General features: G+C 53.9%; 1 protein-coding gene across 2 annotated transcripts in view; it reads right to left on the reverse strand.

Moving 5' to 3' along the window:
• Nucleotides 1-18,011, reverse strand: part of c8g (complement component 8, gamma polypeptide) — a 110,452-nt gene that overhangs the window by 70,071 nt on the left and 22,370 nt on the right. For both annotated transcript variants that reach the window (XM_041193122.1, XM_041193121.1), the window contains exon 3: nucleotides 17,404-17,540. In XM_041193122.1, the coding sequence (XP_041049056.1) occupies nucleotides 17,404-17,456 (53 nt within the window). In that variant the 5' untranslated portion in view covers nucleotides 17,457-17,540. The remainder of the gene's footprint in view (nucleotides 1-17,403; nucleotides 17,541-18,011) is intronic.

An 18,011-nucleotide genomic window follows, 5' to 3' on the forward strand; every position in this document is an offset into this window, starting at 1 on the left:
TGATCTCACTAGATGCGAATGGGCACTCTGATCTCACTAGGCAACACTCGGTCACTCTGATCTCAGAGTGCCCACTCACATCAAGTGAGATCAGAGTGACCGACACACACCAAGTGAGATCAGAGTGACCGACTCCCACTGAGCACAATTAAGGTGACCGTCATCTAACGATATCAGAGTGGCCGACTCTCACCCAGTGAGTTCAGAGTGACCAACTCTCACTGAGTGAGATCAGATTGACTGAAAGGCACCAAGTTAAATCAGAGTGACTGTTCCCAACGAATGAGATCAGTGTGACTGCTCTCACAGAGTGAGATCAATTTGACTGACTCGCACCAAGTTAGATCAGAGTGGCAGTAGCCAACGAGTGAGATCAGAGTGACCAAGTCTCACAGAATGAGATCAGAATAACCGATTAACACCAAGTGAGATCAGAGTGACTGACACTCACCGAGTGAGGTCTGACTGACTGACTCCCACTGAGTGACATCAGTGTAAATGACTCACAGAGAGTGAGATCAGACAGACTGACTCTCATTGAGTGAGAAAAGAGTGACTGACTCTCATTGCGTGAGAAAAGAGTGACTGACTCTCAGAGAGTCAGATCAGAGTGACCGACTCTCAGAGTGAGATCGGAGTAACCGGCCAACAACGTGAGTTCAGAGTGACTGACACTCATCGAGTGAGGTCTGAGTAACTTACTCCCACTGAATGACATCAGAGTAACTGACTCACAGAGAGTGAGATCAGAGCGACTGACTCACATAGGGTGAGGTCAGAGTGACTGACTCTCACTGGGTGAGACCAGAGTTACCGACTCTCACTGGGTGAGACCAGAGTGATCGACTCTCACTGGGTGAGACCAGAGTGACCGACTCTCACTGGGTGAGACCAGAGTGACCGACTCTCACTGGGTGAGACCAGAGTGACCGACTCTCACCGAATGAGACCAGAGTGACCGACTCTCACCGAGTGAGACCAGAGTGACCGACTCTCACCGAGTGAGACCAGAGTGACCGACTCTCACCGAGTGAGACCAGAGTGAACGACTCTCACCGAGTGAGATCAGAATGACCTGATGTCATGGACTGAGACCAGAGTGGCCGGCTCTCACGGAGCGAGATCAGAGTGACAACTCGCGCTGTGTGGGATTAGAGTGACTGACAAACAGCCAGCAATATCAGACTAACAGACTCCCCCTGAGCAAGATCAGAGTGACCGACTCTCACTCAGTGAGTTTGGAGTGTCCGACCGAGTTTTGCTGAGTGAGATCAGAGTGCCCGAATCGCATCTAGTGAGATCATAGTGACCGATCGACACCAAGTGAGATCTGAGTACCCTCTCACATCAAGTGAGATCAGAGTGACCGACCCACACCAAGTGAGATCAGAGTGACTGACTCTCAAAGACTGAGATCAGAGTGACCGAATGTCGCCGAGTGAGATCAGTGTGCCTACTCGCATGAAGTGAGATCAGAGTGACCGATGGACACCGTGAGATCAGGGTGACTGACACTCACCGAATGAGATCTGAGTGATCGACGCCAACTGAATGATATCAGAGTAACTGACTCTCACAAAGTGAGATCAGAGTGACCGACTCTCATGGAGTTATATCAGAGTGCCCACTTGCATCAAGTGAGATCAGAGTGAGTGCCTCTCATTGATTGAGATCAGAGTGACCACCTCACACCAAGTGAGATCAGAGCGACTGACACTCACCAGGTGAGGTCTGAGTGACCAACTCCAATTGAATTACATCCTGGTAACTGACTCACAGAGAGTGAGATCAGAGTGACTGACTCTCACTGAGATCAGAGTGACCGAAACTCACAGAGATCAGAGTGGTTGACCCTCACAGAGTGAGATCAGAGTGCCCACTCGCATCAAGTGAGATCAGAATGACCGAGTCTCATAGATTGAGACCAGAGTAACCGACTGTTGCCTAGTGAGATCAGAATGCCCATTCACATCTAGTGAGATCAGAGTGCCCACTCACACCAAGTGAGATCAGAGTGACCGACCCACACCAAGTCAGATCAGAGTGACTGACTCTCATGGATTGAGATCAGAGTGACCGAGTGTTGCCGAGTGAGACCGGAGTGCCCATTCACATCTAGTGAGATCAGAGTGCCCATTCACACCAAGTGAGATCAGAGTGACCGAGTGTCGCCAACCGACATCAGAATTGCTGACTCCCACTGAGCGAAATCAGAGTGACTGACTCTCACCCAGTGAGTTCAGAGTGACTGACTCGCACCATGGGAGATCAGATTGACCTACTCCTACCGAGTGAAATCAGAATGATCGACTTCCACCAAACGATGATCAGAGTGACCGACTCTCATTCAGTGAGTTCAGAGTGACCAACTCCCTCCGAGTGCCATCAAGGTGACCGACCCTCATCGAGTGAGATCGGAGTGGCCAACTCTCACCCAGTGAGTTCAGAGTTACGACTCTCACTGAGTTAGATCAGATTGACCGATTCGCACCAAGTTAGATCAGAGTGACCGTTCACAACAAGTGAGATGTGAGACTGCACTCACGGAGTGAAATCAGATTGACCAACTCTCAACAAGTTAGATCAGAGTGGCAGTACCCAACGAGTGTGATCAGAGTGACCAAGTTTCTCAGAGTGAGATCAGAGTAACCGATTAACACCAAGTGAGATCAGAGTGACTGACACTCACCGAGTGAGGTCTGACCGACCGACTCCCACTGAATGACATCAGAGTAACTGACTCACAGAGAGTGAGATCAGACTGACCGACTCTCACTGAGTGAGAAGAGTGACTGACTCTCACAGAGTGAGATCAGGGTGATTGACACTCACCGAGTGATGCCTGAGTAACCGACTCCCACTGCATGACATCAGAGTAATTGATTCACATAGAGTGAGGTCAGAGTGACTGACTCTCACTGAGCGAAACCAGAGTAACTGACACTCACCGAGAGAGACCAGAGTGACCGACTCTCACTTAGTGAGACCAGAGTGACCGACTCTCACTTAGTGAGACCAGAGTGACCGACTCTCACTTAGTGAGACCAGAGTGACCGACTCTCACTTAGTGAGACCAGAGTGACCGACTCTCACTTAGTGAGACCAGAGTGACCGACTCTCACTTAGTGAGACCAGAGTGACCGACTCTCACTTAGTGAGACCAGAGTGACCGACTCTCACTTAGTGAGACCAGAGTGACCGACTCTCACTTAGTGAGACCAGAGTGACCGACTCTCACTTAGTGAGACCAGAGTGACCGACTCTCACTTAGTGAGACCAGAGTGACCGACTCTCACTTAGTGAGACCAGAGTGACCGACTCTCACTTAGTGAGACCAGAGTGACCGACTCTCACTTAGTGAGACCAGAGTGACCGACTCTCACTTAGTGAGACCAGAGTGACCGACTCTCACTTAGTGAGACCAGAGTGACCGACTCTCACTTAGTGAGACCAGAGTGACCGACTCTCACTTAGTGAGACCAGAGTGACCGACTCTCACTTAGTGAGACCAGAGTGACCGACTCTCACCGAATGAGACCAGAGTGACCGACTCTCACCGAATGAGACCAGAGTGACCGACTCTCACCGAATGAGACCAGAGTGACCGACTCTCACTGAATGAGACCAGAGTGACTGACTCTCACTGAATGAGACCAGAGTGACTGACTCTCACCGAGTGAGACCAGAGTGACCGACTCTCACTGAATGAGACCAGAGTGACTGACTCTCACCGAATGAGACCAGAGTGACCGACTCTCACCGAATGAGGCCAGATTGACCGACTCTCACCGAATGAGGTCAGAATGACCAGATGTCATGGACTGAGACCAGAGTGGCCGGCTCTCATGGAGCGAGATCAGAGTGGCCAACTCGCGCTGAGCAAGATTAAAGTGACCGACTAACACCCAGTAATATCAGAGTAACAGACTCCCACCGAACAAGATTAGGGTGACCGACTCTCACCCAGTGAGTTTGGAGTGTCCGCCCGATTGTTGCCGAGTGAGATCAGAGTGCCCGAATCGCATCTAGTGAGATCATAGTGACCAATCGACACCAAATGAGATCTGAATACCCACTCACGTCAAGTGAGATCAGAGTGACCGACTCTCATAGATTGAGATCAGAGTGACCGAGTGTTGCCGAGTGAGATCAGAGTGCCCGTTCGCATCTAGTGAGATCATAGTGACCGATCGACACCAAGAGAGATCTGAGTACCCACTCACATCAAGTGAGATCTGAATGACCGACTCACACGGAGTGGGATCAGAGTGACCAGCTCCCGATGAGTGAGATCAGATTGACCAGCTCCCGATGAATGAGATCAGAGTGAGCAGCTCCCAATGAGTGAGATCAGAGTGACCGGCTCTCACGGAGTGAGAAAAGGGTGACCGACTCTCACGGAGTAGGAAAAGAGTGACCGACTCTCACGGAGTGAGAAAAGAGTGACCGACTCTCACGGAGTGAGAAAAGAGTGACCGACTCTCACGGAGTGAGAAAAGAGTGACCGACTCTCACGGAGTGAGAAAAGAGTGACCGACTCTCACGGAGTGAGAAAAGAGTGACCGACTCTCACGGAGTGAGATCAGTGGCTGATGCTCACTGAGTGAGATCAGAGCGGCTGACTCTCACGTAGTGAGATCGGAGTGACTGGCCAACAACGTGAGATCAGGGTGATTAACAATCACCAAGTGAGGATTGAGTGACTGTCTCTCACTGAATGACATCAGAGTAACTGACTCACAGAGAGTGAGGTCAGAGTGACTGACTCTCACTGAGGGAGACCAGAGTGACCGACTCTCACTGGGTGAGACCAGAGTGACCGACTCTCACTGGGTGAGACCAGAGTGACCGACTCTCACTGGGTGAGACCAGAGTGACCGACTCTCACTGGGTGAGACCAGAGTGACCGACTCTCACTGGGTGAGACCAGAGTGACCGACTCTCACTGGGTGAGACCAGAGTGACCGACTCTCACTGGGTGAGACCAGAGTGACCGACTCTCACTGGGTGAGACCAGAGTGACCGACTCTCACTGGGTGAGACCAGAGTGACCGACTCTCACTGGGTGAGACCAGAGTGACCGACTCTCACTGGGTGAGACCAGAGTGACCGACTCTCACTGGGTGAGACCAGAGTGACCGACTCTCACTGGGTGAGACCAGAGTGACCGACTCTCACTGGGTGAGACCAGAGTGACCGACTCTCACTGGGTGAGACCAGAGTGACCGACTCTCACTGGGTGAGACCAGAGTGACCGACTCTCACTGGGTGAGACCAGAGTGACCGACTCTCACCGGGTGAGACCAGAGTGACCGACTCTCACCGGGTGAGACCAGAGTGACCGACTCTCACCGGGTGAGACCAGAGTGACCGACTCTCACCGGGTGAGACCAGAGTGACCGACTCTCACCGAGTGAGACCAGAGTGACCGACTCTCACCGAGTGAGACCAGAGTGACCGACTCTCACCGAGTGAGACCAGAGTGACCCACTCTCACCGAGTGAGACCAGAGTGACCGACTCTCACCGAGTGAGACCAGAGTGACCCACTCTCACCGAGTGAGACCAGAGTGACCGACTCTCACCGAGTGAGACCAGAGTGACCGACTCTCACCGAGTGAGACCAGAGTGACCGACTCTCACCGAGTGAGACCAGAGTGACCGACTCTCACCGAGTGAGACCAGAGTGACCGACTCTCACCGAGTGAGACCAGAGTGACCGACTCTCACCGAGTGAGACCAGAGTGACCGACTCTCACCGAGTGAGACCAGAGTGACCGACTCTCACCGAGTGAGACCAGAGTGACCGACTCTCACCGAGTGAGACCAGAGTGACCGACTCTCACCGAGTGAGACCAGAGTGACCGACTCTCACTCAGTGAGACCAGAGTGACCGACTCTCACCGAGTGAGACCAGAGTGACCGACTCTCACCGAGTGAGACCAGAGTGACCGACTCTCACCGAGTGAGACCAGAGTGACCGACTCTCACCGAGTGAGACCAGAGTGACCGACTCTCACCGAGTGAGACCAGAGTGACCGACTCTCACCGAGTGAGACCAGAGTGACCGACTCTCACCGAGTGAGACCAGAGTGACCGACTCTCACCGAGTGAGACCAGAGTGACCGACTCTCACCGAGTGAGACCAGAGTGACCGACGCTCACCGAGTGAGACCAGAGTGACCGACGCTCACCGAGTGAGACCAGAGTGACCGACTCTCACCGAGTGAGACCAGAGTGACCGACTCTCACCGAGTGAGACCAGAGTGACCGAATCTCACCGAGTGAGACCAGAGTGACCGACTCTCCCTGGGTGAGACGTGACCGACTCTCACTCAGTGAGAGCAGAGTGACCGACTCTCACTCAGTGAGAGCAGAGTGACCGACTCTCACTCAGTGAGAGCAGAGTGACCGACTCTCACTCAGTGAGAGCAGAGTGACCGACTCTCACTCAGTGAGAGCAGAGTGACCGACTCTCACTCAGTGAGAGCAGAGTGACCGACTCTCACTCAGTGAGAGCAGAGTGACCGACTCTCACTCAGTGAGAGCAGAGTGACCGACTCTCACTCAGTGAGAGCAGAGTGACCGACTCTCACTCAGTGAGAGCAGAGTGACCGACTCTCACTCAGTGAGAGCAGAGTGACCGACTCTCACTCAGTGAGAGCAGAGTGACCGACTCTCACTCAGTGAGAGCAGAGTGACCGACTCTCACTCAGTGAGAGCAGAGTGACCGACTCTCACTCAGTGAGAGCAGAGTGACCGACTCTCACTCAGTGAGAGCAGAGTGACCGACTCTCACTCAGTGAGAGCAGAGTGACCGACTCTCACTCAGTGAGAGCAGAGTGACCGACTCTCACTCAGTGAGACCAGAGTGACCGACTCTCACTCAGTGAGACCAGAGTGACCGACTCTCACTCAGTGAGACCAGAGTGACCGACTCTCACTCAGTGAGACCAGAGTGACCGACTCTCACTCAGTGAGACCAGAGTGACCGACTCTCACTCAGTGAGACCAGAGTGACCGACTCTCACTCAGTGAGAGCAGAGTGACCGACTCTCACTCAGTGAGACCAGAGTGACCGACTCTCACTCAGTGAGACCAGAGTGACCGACTCTCACTCAGTGAGACCAGAGTGACCGACTCTCACTCAGTGAGACCAGAGTGACCGACTCTCACTCAGTGAGACCAGAGTGACCGACTCTCACTCAGTGAGACCAGAGTGACCGACTCTCACTCAGTGAGACCAGAGTGACCGACTCTCACTCAGTGAGACCAGAGTGACCGACTCTCACTCAGTGAGACCAGAGTGACCGACTCTCACTCAGTGAGACCAGAGTGACCGACTCTCACTCAGTGAGACCAGAGTGACCGACTCTCACTCAGTGAGACCAGAGTGACCGACTCTCACTCAGTGAGAGCCAGAGTGACCGACTCTCACTCAGTGAGACCAGAGTGACCGACTCTCACTCAGTGAGAGCAGAGTGACCGACTCTCACTCAGTGAGAGCAGAGTGACCGACTCTCACTCAGTGAGAGCAGAGTGACCGACTCTCACTCAGTGAGAGCAGAGTGACCGACTCTCACTCAGTGAGAGCAGAGTGACCGACTCTCACTCAGTGAGAGCAGAGTGACCGACTCTCACTCAGTGAGAGCAGAGTGACCGACTCTCACTCAGTGAGAGCAGAGTGACCGACTCTCACTCAGTGAGAGCAGAGTGACCGACTCTCACTCAGTGAGAGCAGAGTGACCGACTCTCACTCAGTGAGAGCAGAGTGACCGACTCTCACTCAGTGAGAGCAGAGTGACCGACTCTCACTCAGTGAGAGCAGAGTGACCGACTCTCACTCAGTGAGAGCAGAGTGACCGACTCTCACTCAGTGAGAGCAGTGACCGACTCTCACTCAGTGAGAGCAGAGTGACCGACTCTCACTCAGTGAGAGCAGAGTGACCGACTCTCACTCAGTGAGACCAGAGTGACCGACTCTCACTCAGTGAGAGCAGAGTGACCGACTCTCACTCAGTGAGAGCAGAGTGACCGACTCTCACTCAGTGAGAGCAGAGTGACCGACTCTCACTCAGTGAGACCAGAGTGACCGACTCTCACTCAGTGAGACCAGAGTGACCGACTCTCACTCAGTGAGAGCAGTGACCGACTCTCACTCAGTGAGAGCAGAGTGACCGACTCTCACTCAGTGAGAGCAGAGTGACCGACTCTCACTCAGTGAGAGCAGAGTGACCGACTCTCACTCAGTGAGAGCAGAGTGACCGACTCTCACTCAGTGAGACCAGAGTGACCGACTCTCACTCAGTGAGACCAGAGTGACCGACTCTCACTCAGTGAGACCAGAGTGACCGACTCTCACTCAGTGAGACCAGAGTGACCGACTCTCCCTGAGTGAGACCAGAGTGACCGACTCTCCCTGAGTGAGACCAGAGTGACCGACTCTCACTCAGTGAGACCAGAGTGACCGACTCTCACTCAGTGAGACCAGAGTGACCGACTCTCACTCAGTGAGACCAGAGTGACCGACTCTCACTCAGTGAGACCAGAGTGACCGACTCTCACTCAGTGAGACCAGAGTGACCGACTCTCACTCAGTGAGACCAGAGTGACCGACTCTCACTCAGTGAGACCAGAGTGACCGACTCTCACTCAGTGAGACCAGAGTGACCGACTCTCACTCAGTGAGAGCAGAGTGACCGACTCTCACTCAGTGAGAGCAGAGTGACCGACTCTCACTCAGTGAGAGCAGAGTGACCGACTCTCACTCAGTGAGAGCAGAGTGACCGACTCTCACTCAGTGAGACCAGAGTGACCGACTCTCACTCAGTGAGACCAGAGTGACCGACTCTCCCTGAGTGAGACCAGAGTGACCGACTCTCCCTGAGTGAGACCAGAGTGACCGACTCTCACCGAGTGAGACCAGAGTGACCGACTCTCACCGAGTGAGACCAGAGTGACCGACTCTCACCGAGTGAGACCAGAGTGACCGACTCTCACTCAGTGAGACCAGAGTGACCGACTCTCACCGAGTGAGACCAGAGTGACCGACTCTCACCGAGTGAGACCAGAGTGACCGACTCTCACCGAGTGAGACCAGAGTGACCGACTCTCACCGAGTGAGACCAGAGTGACCGACTCTCACCGAGTGAGACCAGAGTGACCGACTCTCACCGAGTGAGACCAGAGTGACCGACTCTCACCGAGTGAGACCAGAGTGACCGACTCTCACCGAGTGAGACCAGAGTGACCGACTCTCACCGAGTGAGACCAGAGTGACCGACGCTCACCGAGTGAGACCAGAGTGACCGACGCTCACCGAGTGAGACCAGAGTGACCGACTCTCACCGAGTGAGACCAGAGTGACCGACTCTCACCGAGTGAGACCAGAGTGACCGAATCTCACCGAGTGAGACCAGAGTGACCGACTCTCCCTGGGTGAGACGTGACCGACTCTCACTCAGTGAGAGCAGAGTGACCGACTCTCACTCAGTGAGAGCAGAGTGACCGACTCTCACTCAGTGAGAGCAGAGTGACCGACTCTCACTCAGTGAGAGCAGAGTGACCGACTCTCACTCAGTGAGAGCAGAGTGACCGACTCTCACTCAGTGAGAGCAGAGTGACCGACTCTCACTCAGTGAGACCAGAGTGACCGACTCTCACTCAGTGAGACCAGAGTGACCGACTCTCACTCAGTGAGACCAGAGTGACCGACTCTCACTCAGTGAGACCAGAGTGACCGACTCTCACTCAGTGAGACCAGAGTGACCGACTCTCACTCAGTGAGACCAGAGTGACCGACTCTCACTCAGTGAGACCAGAGTGACCGACTCTCACTCAGTGAGACCAGAGTGACCGACTCTCACTCAGTGAGACCAGAGTGACCGACTCTCACTCAGTGAGACCAGAGTGACCGACTCTCACTCAGTGAGACCAGAGTGACCGACTCTCACTCAGTGAGACCAGAGTGACCGACTCTCACTCAGTGAGACCAGAGTGACCGACTCTCACTCAGTGAGACCAGAGTGACCGACTCTCACTCAGTGAGACCAGAGTGACCGACTCTCACTCAGTGAGACCAGAGTGACCGACTCTCACTCAGTGAGACCAGAGTGACTGACTCTCACTGAATGAGAACAGAGTGACCGACTCTCACGGAGTGACATCAGAGTGACCAACTAACACCCAGCAATATCAGAGTAATAGACTCCCACCGAGCAAGATCAGAGTGATTGACGCACCCAGTGAGTTTGGAGTGTCTGACCGAGTGTCGCTGAGTGAGATCAGAGTGCCGAATCGCATCTAGTGAGCTGATAGTGACCAATTGACACCAAGTGAGATTTGAGTACCCAATCACATCAAGAAAGATCAGAGTGACCGACTCTTACAGATTGAGATCAGAGTGACCGACTGTTGCCTAGTGAGATCAGAGTGCCCATTTGCATCTAGTGAGATCAGAGTGCCCACTCACATCAAGTGAGATCAGACTGACCGACCCACACCAAGTGAGATCAGAGTGACTGACTCTCATAGACTGAGATCAGAGTGACTGAATGTCGCCGAGTGAGATCAGAGTGCCCACTCGCATGAAGTGAGATCAGAGTGACCGATCGACACTGTGAGATCAGGATAACTGACACTCACCAAATGAGGTCTGAGTGATCGACGCCAACTGAATGACATCAGAGTAACTGGCTCTCACAAAGTGAGATCAGAGTGACCAACTCCCACTGAGTGAGCTCAGAGTGACTGACTCTTACAGAGATCAGAGTGACCGAAACTCAGAGATCAGAGTGATTGACTCTCACAGAGTGAGATCAGAGTGCCCACTCACATCAAGTGAGATCAGAGTGACCGACTCCCATAGATTGATATCAGAGTGACCGAGTGTTGCCGAGTGAGATCAGAGTGCCCATTCGCATCTCGTGAGATCAGAGTGCCCACTCACATCGAGTGAGATCAGAGTGACTGACCCCACACCGACTGAGATCCGAGCGACCGACTCACACCGACTGAGATCCGAGCGACCGACTCACACCGACTGAGATCCGAGCGACCGACTCACACCGACTGAGATCCGAGCGACCGACTCACACCGACTGAGATCCGAGCGACCGACTCACACCGACTGAGATCCGAGCGACCGACTCACACCGCACCGACTGAGATCCGAGCGACCGACTCACACCGACTGAGATCCGAGCGACCGACTCACACCGACTGAGATCCGAGCGACCGACTCACACCGACTGAGATCCGAGCGACCGACTCACACCGACTGAGATCCGAGCGACCGACTCACACCGACTGAGATCCGAGCGACCGACTCACACCGACTGAGATCCGAGCGACCGACTCACACCGACTGAGATCCGAGCGACCGACTCACACCGACTGAGATCCGAGCGACCGACTCACACCGACTGAGATCCGAGCGACCGACTCACACCGACTGAGATCCGAGCGACCGACTCACACCGACTGAGATCCGAGCGACCGACTCACACCGACTGAGATCCGAGCGACCGACTCACACCGACTGAGATCCGAGCGACCGACTCACACCGACTGAGATCCGAGCGACCGACTCACACCGACTGAGATCCGAGCGACCGACTCACACCGACTGAGATCCGAGCGACCGACTCACACCGACTGAGATCCGAGCGACCGACTCACACCGACTGAGATCCGAGCGACCGACTCACACCGACTGAGATCCGAGCGACCGACTCACACCGACTGAGATCCGAGCGACCGACTCACACCGACTGAGATCCGAGCGACCGACTCACACCGACTGAGATCCGAGCGACCGACTCACACCGACTGAGATCCGAGCGACCGACTCACACCGACTGAGATCCGAGCGACCGACTCACACCGACTGAGATCCGAGCGACCGACTCACACCGACTGAGATCCGAGCGACCGACTCACACCGACTGAGATCCGAGCGACCGACTCACACCGACTGAGATCCGAGCGACCGACTCACACCGACTGAGATCCGAGCGACCGACTCACACCGACTGAGATCCGAGCGACCGACTCACACCGACTGAGATCCGAGCGACCGACTCACACCGACTGAGATCCGAGCGACCGACTCACACCGACTGAGATCCGAGCGACCGACTCACACCGACTGAGATCCGAGCGACCGACTCACACCGACTGAGATCCGAGCGACCGACTCACACCGACTGAGATCCGAGCGACCGACTCACACCGACTGAGATCCGAGCGACCGACTCACACCGACTGAGATCCGAGCGACCGACTCACACCGACTGAGATCCGAGCGACCGACTCACACCGACTGAGATCCGAGCGACCGACTCACACCCAGTGAGATCCGAGCGACCGACTCACACCCAGTGAGATCCGAGCGACCGACTCACACCGACTGAGATCCGAGCGACCGACTCACACCCACTGAGATCCGAGCGACCGACTCACACCCAGTGAGATCCGAGCGACCGACTCACACCCAGTGAGATCCGAGCGACCGACTCACACCCAGTGAGATCCGAGCGACCGACTCACACCCAGTGAGATCCGAGCGACCGACTCACACCCAGTGAGATCCGAGCGACCGACTCACACCGACTGAGATCCGAGCGACCGACTCACACCCGACTGAGATCCGAGCGACCGACTCACACCGACTGAGATCCGAGCGACCGACTCACACCCAGTGAGATCCGAGCGACCGACTCACACCCAGTGAGATCCGAGCGACCGACTCACACCGACTGAGATCCGAGCGACCGACTCACACCGACTGAGATCCGAGCGACCGACTCACACCGACTGAGATCCGAGCGACCGACTCACACCCAGTGAGATCCGAGCGACCGACTCACACCCAGTGAGATCCGAGCGACCGACTCACACCGACTGAGATCCGAGCGACCGACTCACACCCAGTGAGATCCGAGCGACCGACTCACACCCAGTGAGATCCGAGCGACCGACTCACACCCAGTGAGATCCGAGCGACCGACTCACACCCAGTGAGATCCGAGCGACCGACTCACACCCAGTGAGATCCGAGCGACCGACTCACACCCAGTGAGATCCGAGCGACCGACTCACACCCAGTGAGATCCGAGCGACCGACTCACACCCAGTGAGATCCGAGCGACCGACTCACACCCAGTGAGATCCGAGCGACCGACTCACACCCAGTGAGATCCGAGCGACCGACTCACACCCAGTGAGATCCGAGCGACCGACTCACACCCAGTGAGATCCGAGCGACCGACTCACACCCAGTGAGATCCGAGCGACCGACTCACACCCAGTGAGATCCGAGCGACCGACTCACACCCAGTGAGATCCGAGCGACCGACTCACACCCAGTGAGATCCGAGCGACCGACTCACACCCAGTGAGATCCGAGCGACCGACTCACACCCAGTGAGATCCGAGCGACCGACTCACACCCAGTGAGATCCGAGCGACCGACTCACACCCAGTGAGATCCGAGCGACCGACTCACACCCAGTGAGATCCGAGCGACCGACTCACACCCAGTGAGATCCGAGCGACCGACTCACACCCAGTGAGATCCGAGCGACCGACTCACACCCAGTGAGATCCGAGCGACCGACTCACACCCAGTGAGATCCGAGCGACCGACTCACACCCAGTGAGATCCGAGCGACCGACTCACACCCAGTGAGATCCGAGCGACCGACTCACACCCAGTGAGATCCCAGCGACCGACTCACACCCAGTGAGATCCGAGCGACCGACTCACACCCAGTGAGATCCCAGCGACCGACTCACACCCAGTGAGATCCCAGCGACCGACTCACACCCAGTGAGATCCGAGCGACCGACTCACACCCAGTGAGATCCCAGCGACCGACTCACACCCAGTGAGATCCGAGCGACCGACTCACACCCAGTGAGATCCCAGCGACCGACTCACACCCAGTGAGATCCCAGCGACCGACTCACACCCAGTGAGATCCCAGCGACCGACTCACACCCAGTGAGATCCCAGCGACCGACTCACACCCAGTGAGATCCCAGCGACCGACTCACACCCAGTGAGATCCCAGCGACCGACTCACACCCAGTGAGATCCGAGCGACCGACTCACACCCAGTGAGATCCGAGCGACCGACTCACACCCAGTGAGATCCGAGCGACCGACTCACACCGACTGAGATCCGAGCGACCGACTCACACCGACTGAGATCCGAGCGACCGACTCACACCGACTGAGATCCGAGCGACCGACTCACACCGACTGAGATCCGAGCGACCGACTCACACCGACTGAGATCCGAGCGACCGACTCACACCGACTGAGATCCGAGCGACCGACTCACACCGACTGAGATCCGAGCGACCGACTCACACCGACTGAGATCCGAGCGACCGACTCACACCGACTGAGATCCGAGCGACCGACTCACACCGACTGAGATCCGAGCGACCGACTCACACCGACTGAGATCCGAGCGACCGACTCACACCGACTGAGATCCGAGCGACCGACTCACACCGACTGAGATCCGAGCGACCGACTCACACCGACTGAGATCCGAGCGACCGACTCACACCGACTGAGATCCGAGCGACCGACTCACACCGACTGAGATCCGAGCGACCGACTCACACCGACTGAGATCCGAGCGACCGACTCACACCGACTGAGATCCGAGCGACCGACTCACACCGACTGAGATCCGAGCGACCGACTCACACCGACTGAGATCCGAGCGACCGACTCACACCGACTGAGATCCGAGCGACCGACTCACACCGACTGAGATCCGAGCGACCGACTCACACCGACTGAGATCCGAGCGACCGACTCACACCGACTGAGACCAGAGCGACCGACTGAGACCAGAGCGACCGACTGAGACCAGAGCGACCGACTCACACCGACTGAGATCCGAGCGACCGACTCACACCGACTGAGATCCGAGCGACCGACTCACACCGACTGAGATCAGAGCGACCGACTCACACCGACTGAGATCAGAGCGACCGACTGAGATCAGAGCGACCGACTCACACCGACTGAGATCTGAGCGACCGACTCACACTGACTGAGATCAAAGCGACCGACTCACACCGACTGAGATCAGAGCGACTGACTCACACCGACTGAGATCAGAGCGACCGACTCTCATCAAGTGAAATCAGAGTGACCAGCTCCCATCGAATGAGATCAGAGTGGCCTATTCGCTCCGAGTGAGATCGGACTAACCGACTCTCACCGAGTGAGATCAGAATGACCGAATCCCACTGAGTGAAATCAGAATGACCGAATCCCACTGAGTGAAATCAGAATGACCGACTCTCACTAAGATCAGAGTGACCGACTTTCACTGAGTGAGATCAGAGTGACTGACTCTCACAGAGTGAGATCTGAGTGACCAGCTCTCACAGGGTGAGATCTGAGTGACCAGATCTCACAGGGTGAGATCTGTGTGACTGACTCTCCAGAGTGAGATCTAAGTGACTGACTCTCATTGAGGGGAAGTTATTAGAATCAATCATTAAGTAGGTTACAGCTGAGTACTTGGAAGAGCTCAAGGCAATAGGGAAGAGTCCTCATGGCTTTGTGAAAGGAAATTCATCTTTAACCAATTTATTGGAGTAACATGCACAGTGGATAAAGGGGAGCCTGTAGATGTACTGTACTTGGATTTCCAGAAAGCATTTGATAAGTTGCAGTATCAAAGATTATTATGGAAAATAAAAGTGCATGGTGTAGTGGTTAACATATTAGCCTGGATAGAAGATTGGCTGGTAGACAGAAAGCAGAGAGTACGCATAAATGGGTCTTTTTCTGATTGGCAGGATGTGGTGAGTGGCGTTCCACAGGGGTCTGTGCTGGGGCCTCAACTTTTTACAATTTACATCAATGACTTAGATGAGGGGAGTGAAGACATGGTAGCTAAATTTGCAGGTGACTCAAAGACAGGTAGGAAAGTATGTTGTGAAGATGACATGAGGAGGTTGCAGATGGATATGGATAGGTTGAGTGAGTGGGCAAAGATCTGGCAAATGGAGTTTAATGTGGGAAAATGTGAAGTTATTCACTTTGGCAGGAAGAACAAAAAAGCAGAGTATTACTTATATGGAGAACATCTGTATGATTCTGAGGTACAGAGGGATCTAGGTGTTCTAGTGCATGAGTCAAAAAGTTAGTATGCAGGTAATTAGGAAGGCTAATGGAATGCTATCCTTTATTATGAGGGGGATTGAAAATAAAAGTAAAGATGTTATGCTTCAGTTATACAGGGCATTGGTGAGACCACACCTTGAATACTGTGTGCAGTTTTGGTCTCCTTATTTAAGGAAAGATGTAAATACCTTGGAGACAGTTCAAAGGAGGTTTACTAGATTGATAGCTGGATGAGTGGGTTGTCTTATGAGGGATGGTTGGACAGACTGGGCTTGTTTCCACTGGAGTTTAGAAGAGTAAGCAGTGATTTGACTGAAGTATATAAGATCCTGAACAGCCTTGACAAGGTGGACATCGAAAGGATGTTTCCCCTTGTAGGTGAGCCCAGAATTAAGGGACATTGTTTTAAAATTAGGGGTCGCCCTTTCAGGACAGAAATGAGGAGAATTTTTTTCTCTGAGGGCTGTGCGACTTTGGAACTCTCAGAAGGTGGTGTACGCGGGGTCATTGAATATTTTTAAGGCAGAGGTAGATAGATTCTTGTTTGGCAAGGGAATCAAAGATTATCGGGGTTAGATGGGAATGTGGCAATTGAAACACAAGATCAGCCATGATCTTATTGAATGGCAGGGCAGGTTCGAGGGGCCGCATGGTCTACTACTGTTACTATTTCTTATGCTCTTATGAGTGATAACAGAGTGACCGACTCCCACAGAGTGAGATCATAGTAACCAACTTCCACGGAGCGAGATCAGAGTGACAGATTCCCATGGATCGAGATCAGAGTGACCAACCCCAACTGAGTGAAATCAGAATGACTGACTCCCATGGAGCAAGATCAGAGTGACAGACTCCCACCAAATGAGATCAGAGTGACTGACACCAACCATGCAAGACCAGAGTGACTGGCTCTCACTGAGTGATATCAGTGACCAATTCACACCAAGTGAGATCAGAGTGACCAATTCTCACTGAGTACGATCAGAGTGACTGACTCGCACAGAGTGAGATCAGAGTGACCGATCTGCACTGAGTGAGATCAGAGTGGCCGATCTGCACTGAGTGAGATCAGAGTGGCCGATCTGCACTGAGTGAGATCAGAGTGGCCGATCTGCACTGAGTGAGATCAGAGTGGCCGATCTGCACTGAGTGAGATCAGAGTGACTGACTTGCACCGAGTGAGAGATGACCAAAATTACCAGGAAAAAAGTAAACTTTGAAAATGAAATTGCTTGTACTCACAGTTTGCGGAATGTATTGATACGAATATCTCCATCCTGATTGGTAACCTTCATAGTGACCGCCTCTAGCCTGTTGTTGTTAATCTTCAGGAAGGAACATTCTGACCCAACAGCAATAAGACGCCACACACCTGTAAACTAAAATTAAATGTCCCATCAAGCACTTGCAGGGCAGGTACAGCATGAGTTAGAAATGGAATAAAGCTCTCTCTACACCATCCCAATCACCTATCATCTTCAATCTGCATCCTCTGGTTACTGACCTTTCTGCCAGGTGATACAGTTCCTCCTTATTTAATTCACCCATACCCTCTCATAATTTTTAACACCTCTATTAAATCTTTGCTTTACCTTCTCTAAGGAGACAACCCAGCTTCAACACCTCTTTGTCCTTTTGTCTATGACATCTTTTGGCTATCTCCAACTATCACTGGCCCTCTATCCAGCTCTACCTGTCCCACCCCCCTTAAACCAGCTTATATTTCACCTCTTTATTATTTTTCCTCAGTTCTGATGAAGAGTCATAAGGACTGGAAATGTTAACTGTATTCCTCTCCGCAGATGCTATCAGACCTGCTGAGTTTTTCCAGGTATTTTTGTTTTTGTTCC

This window comes from Carcharodon carcharias, chromosome 8 (genome assembly GCF_017639515.1).
Source record: "Carcharodon carcharias isolate sCarCar2 chromosome 8, sCarCar2.pri, whole genome shotgun sequence".
In the NCBI taxonomy this organism is placed as follows: Eukaryota; Metazoa; Chordata; class Chondrichthyes; order Lamniformes; family Lamnidae; genus Carcharodon; species Carcharodon carcharias.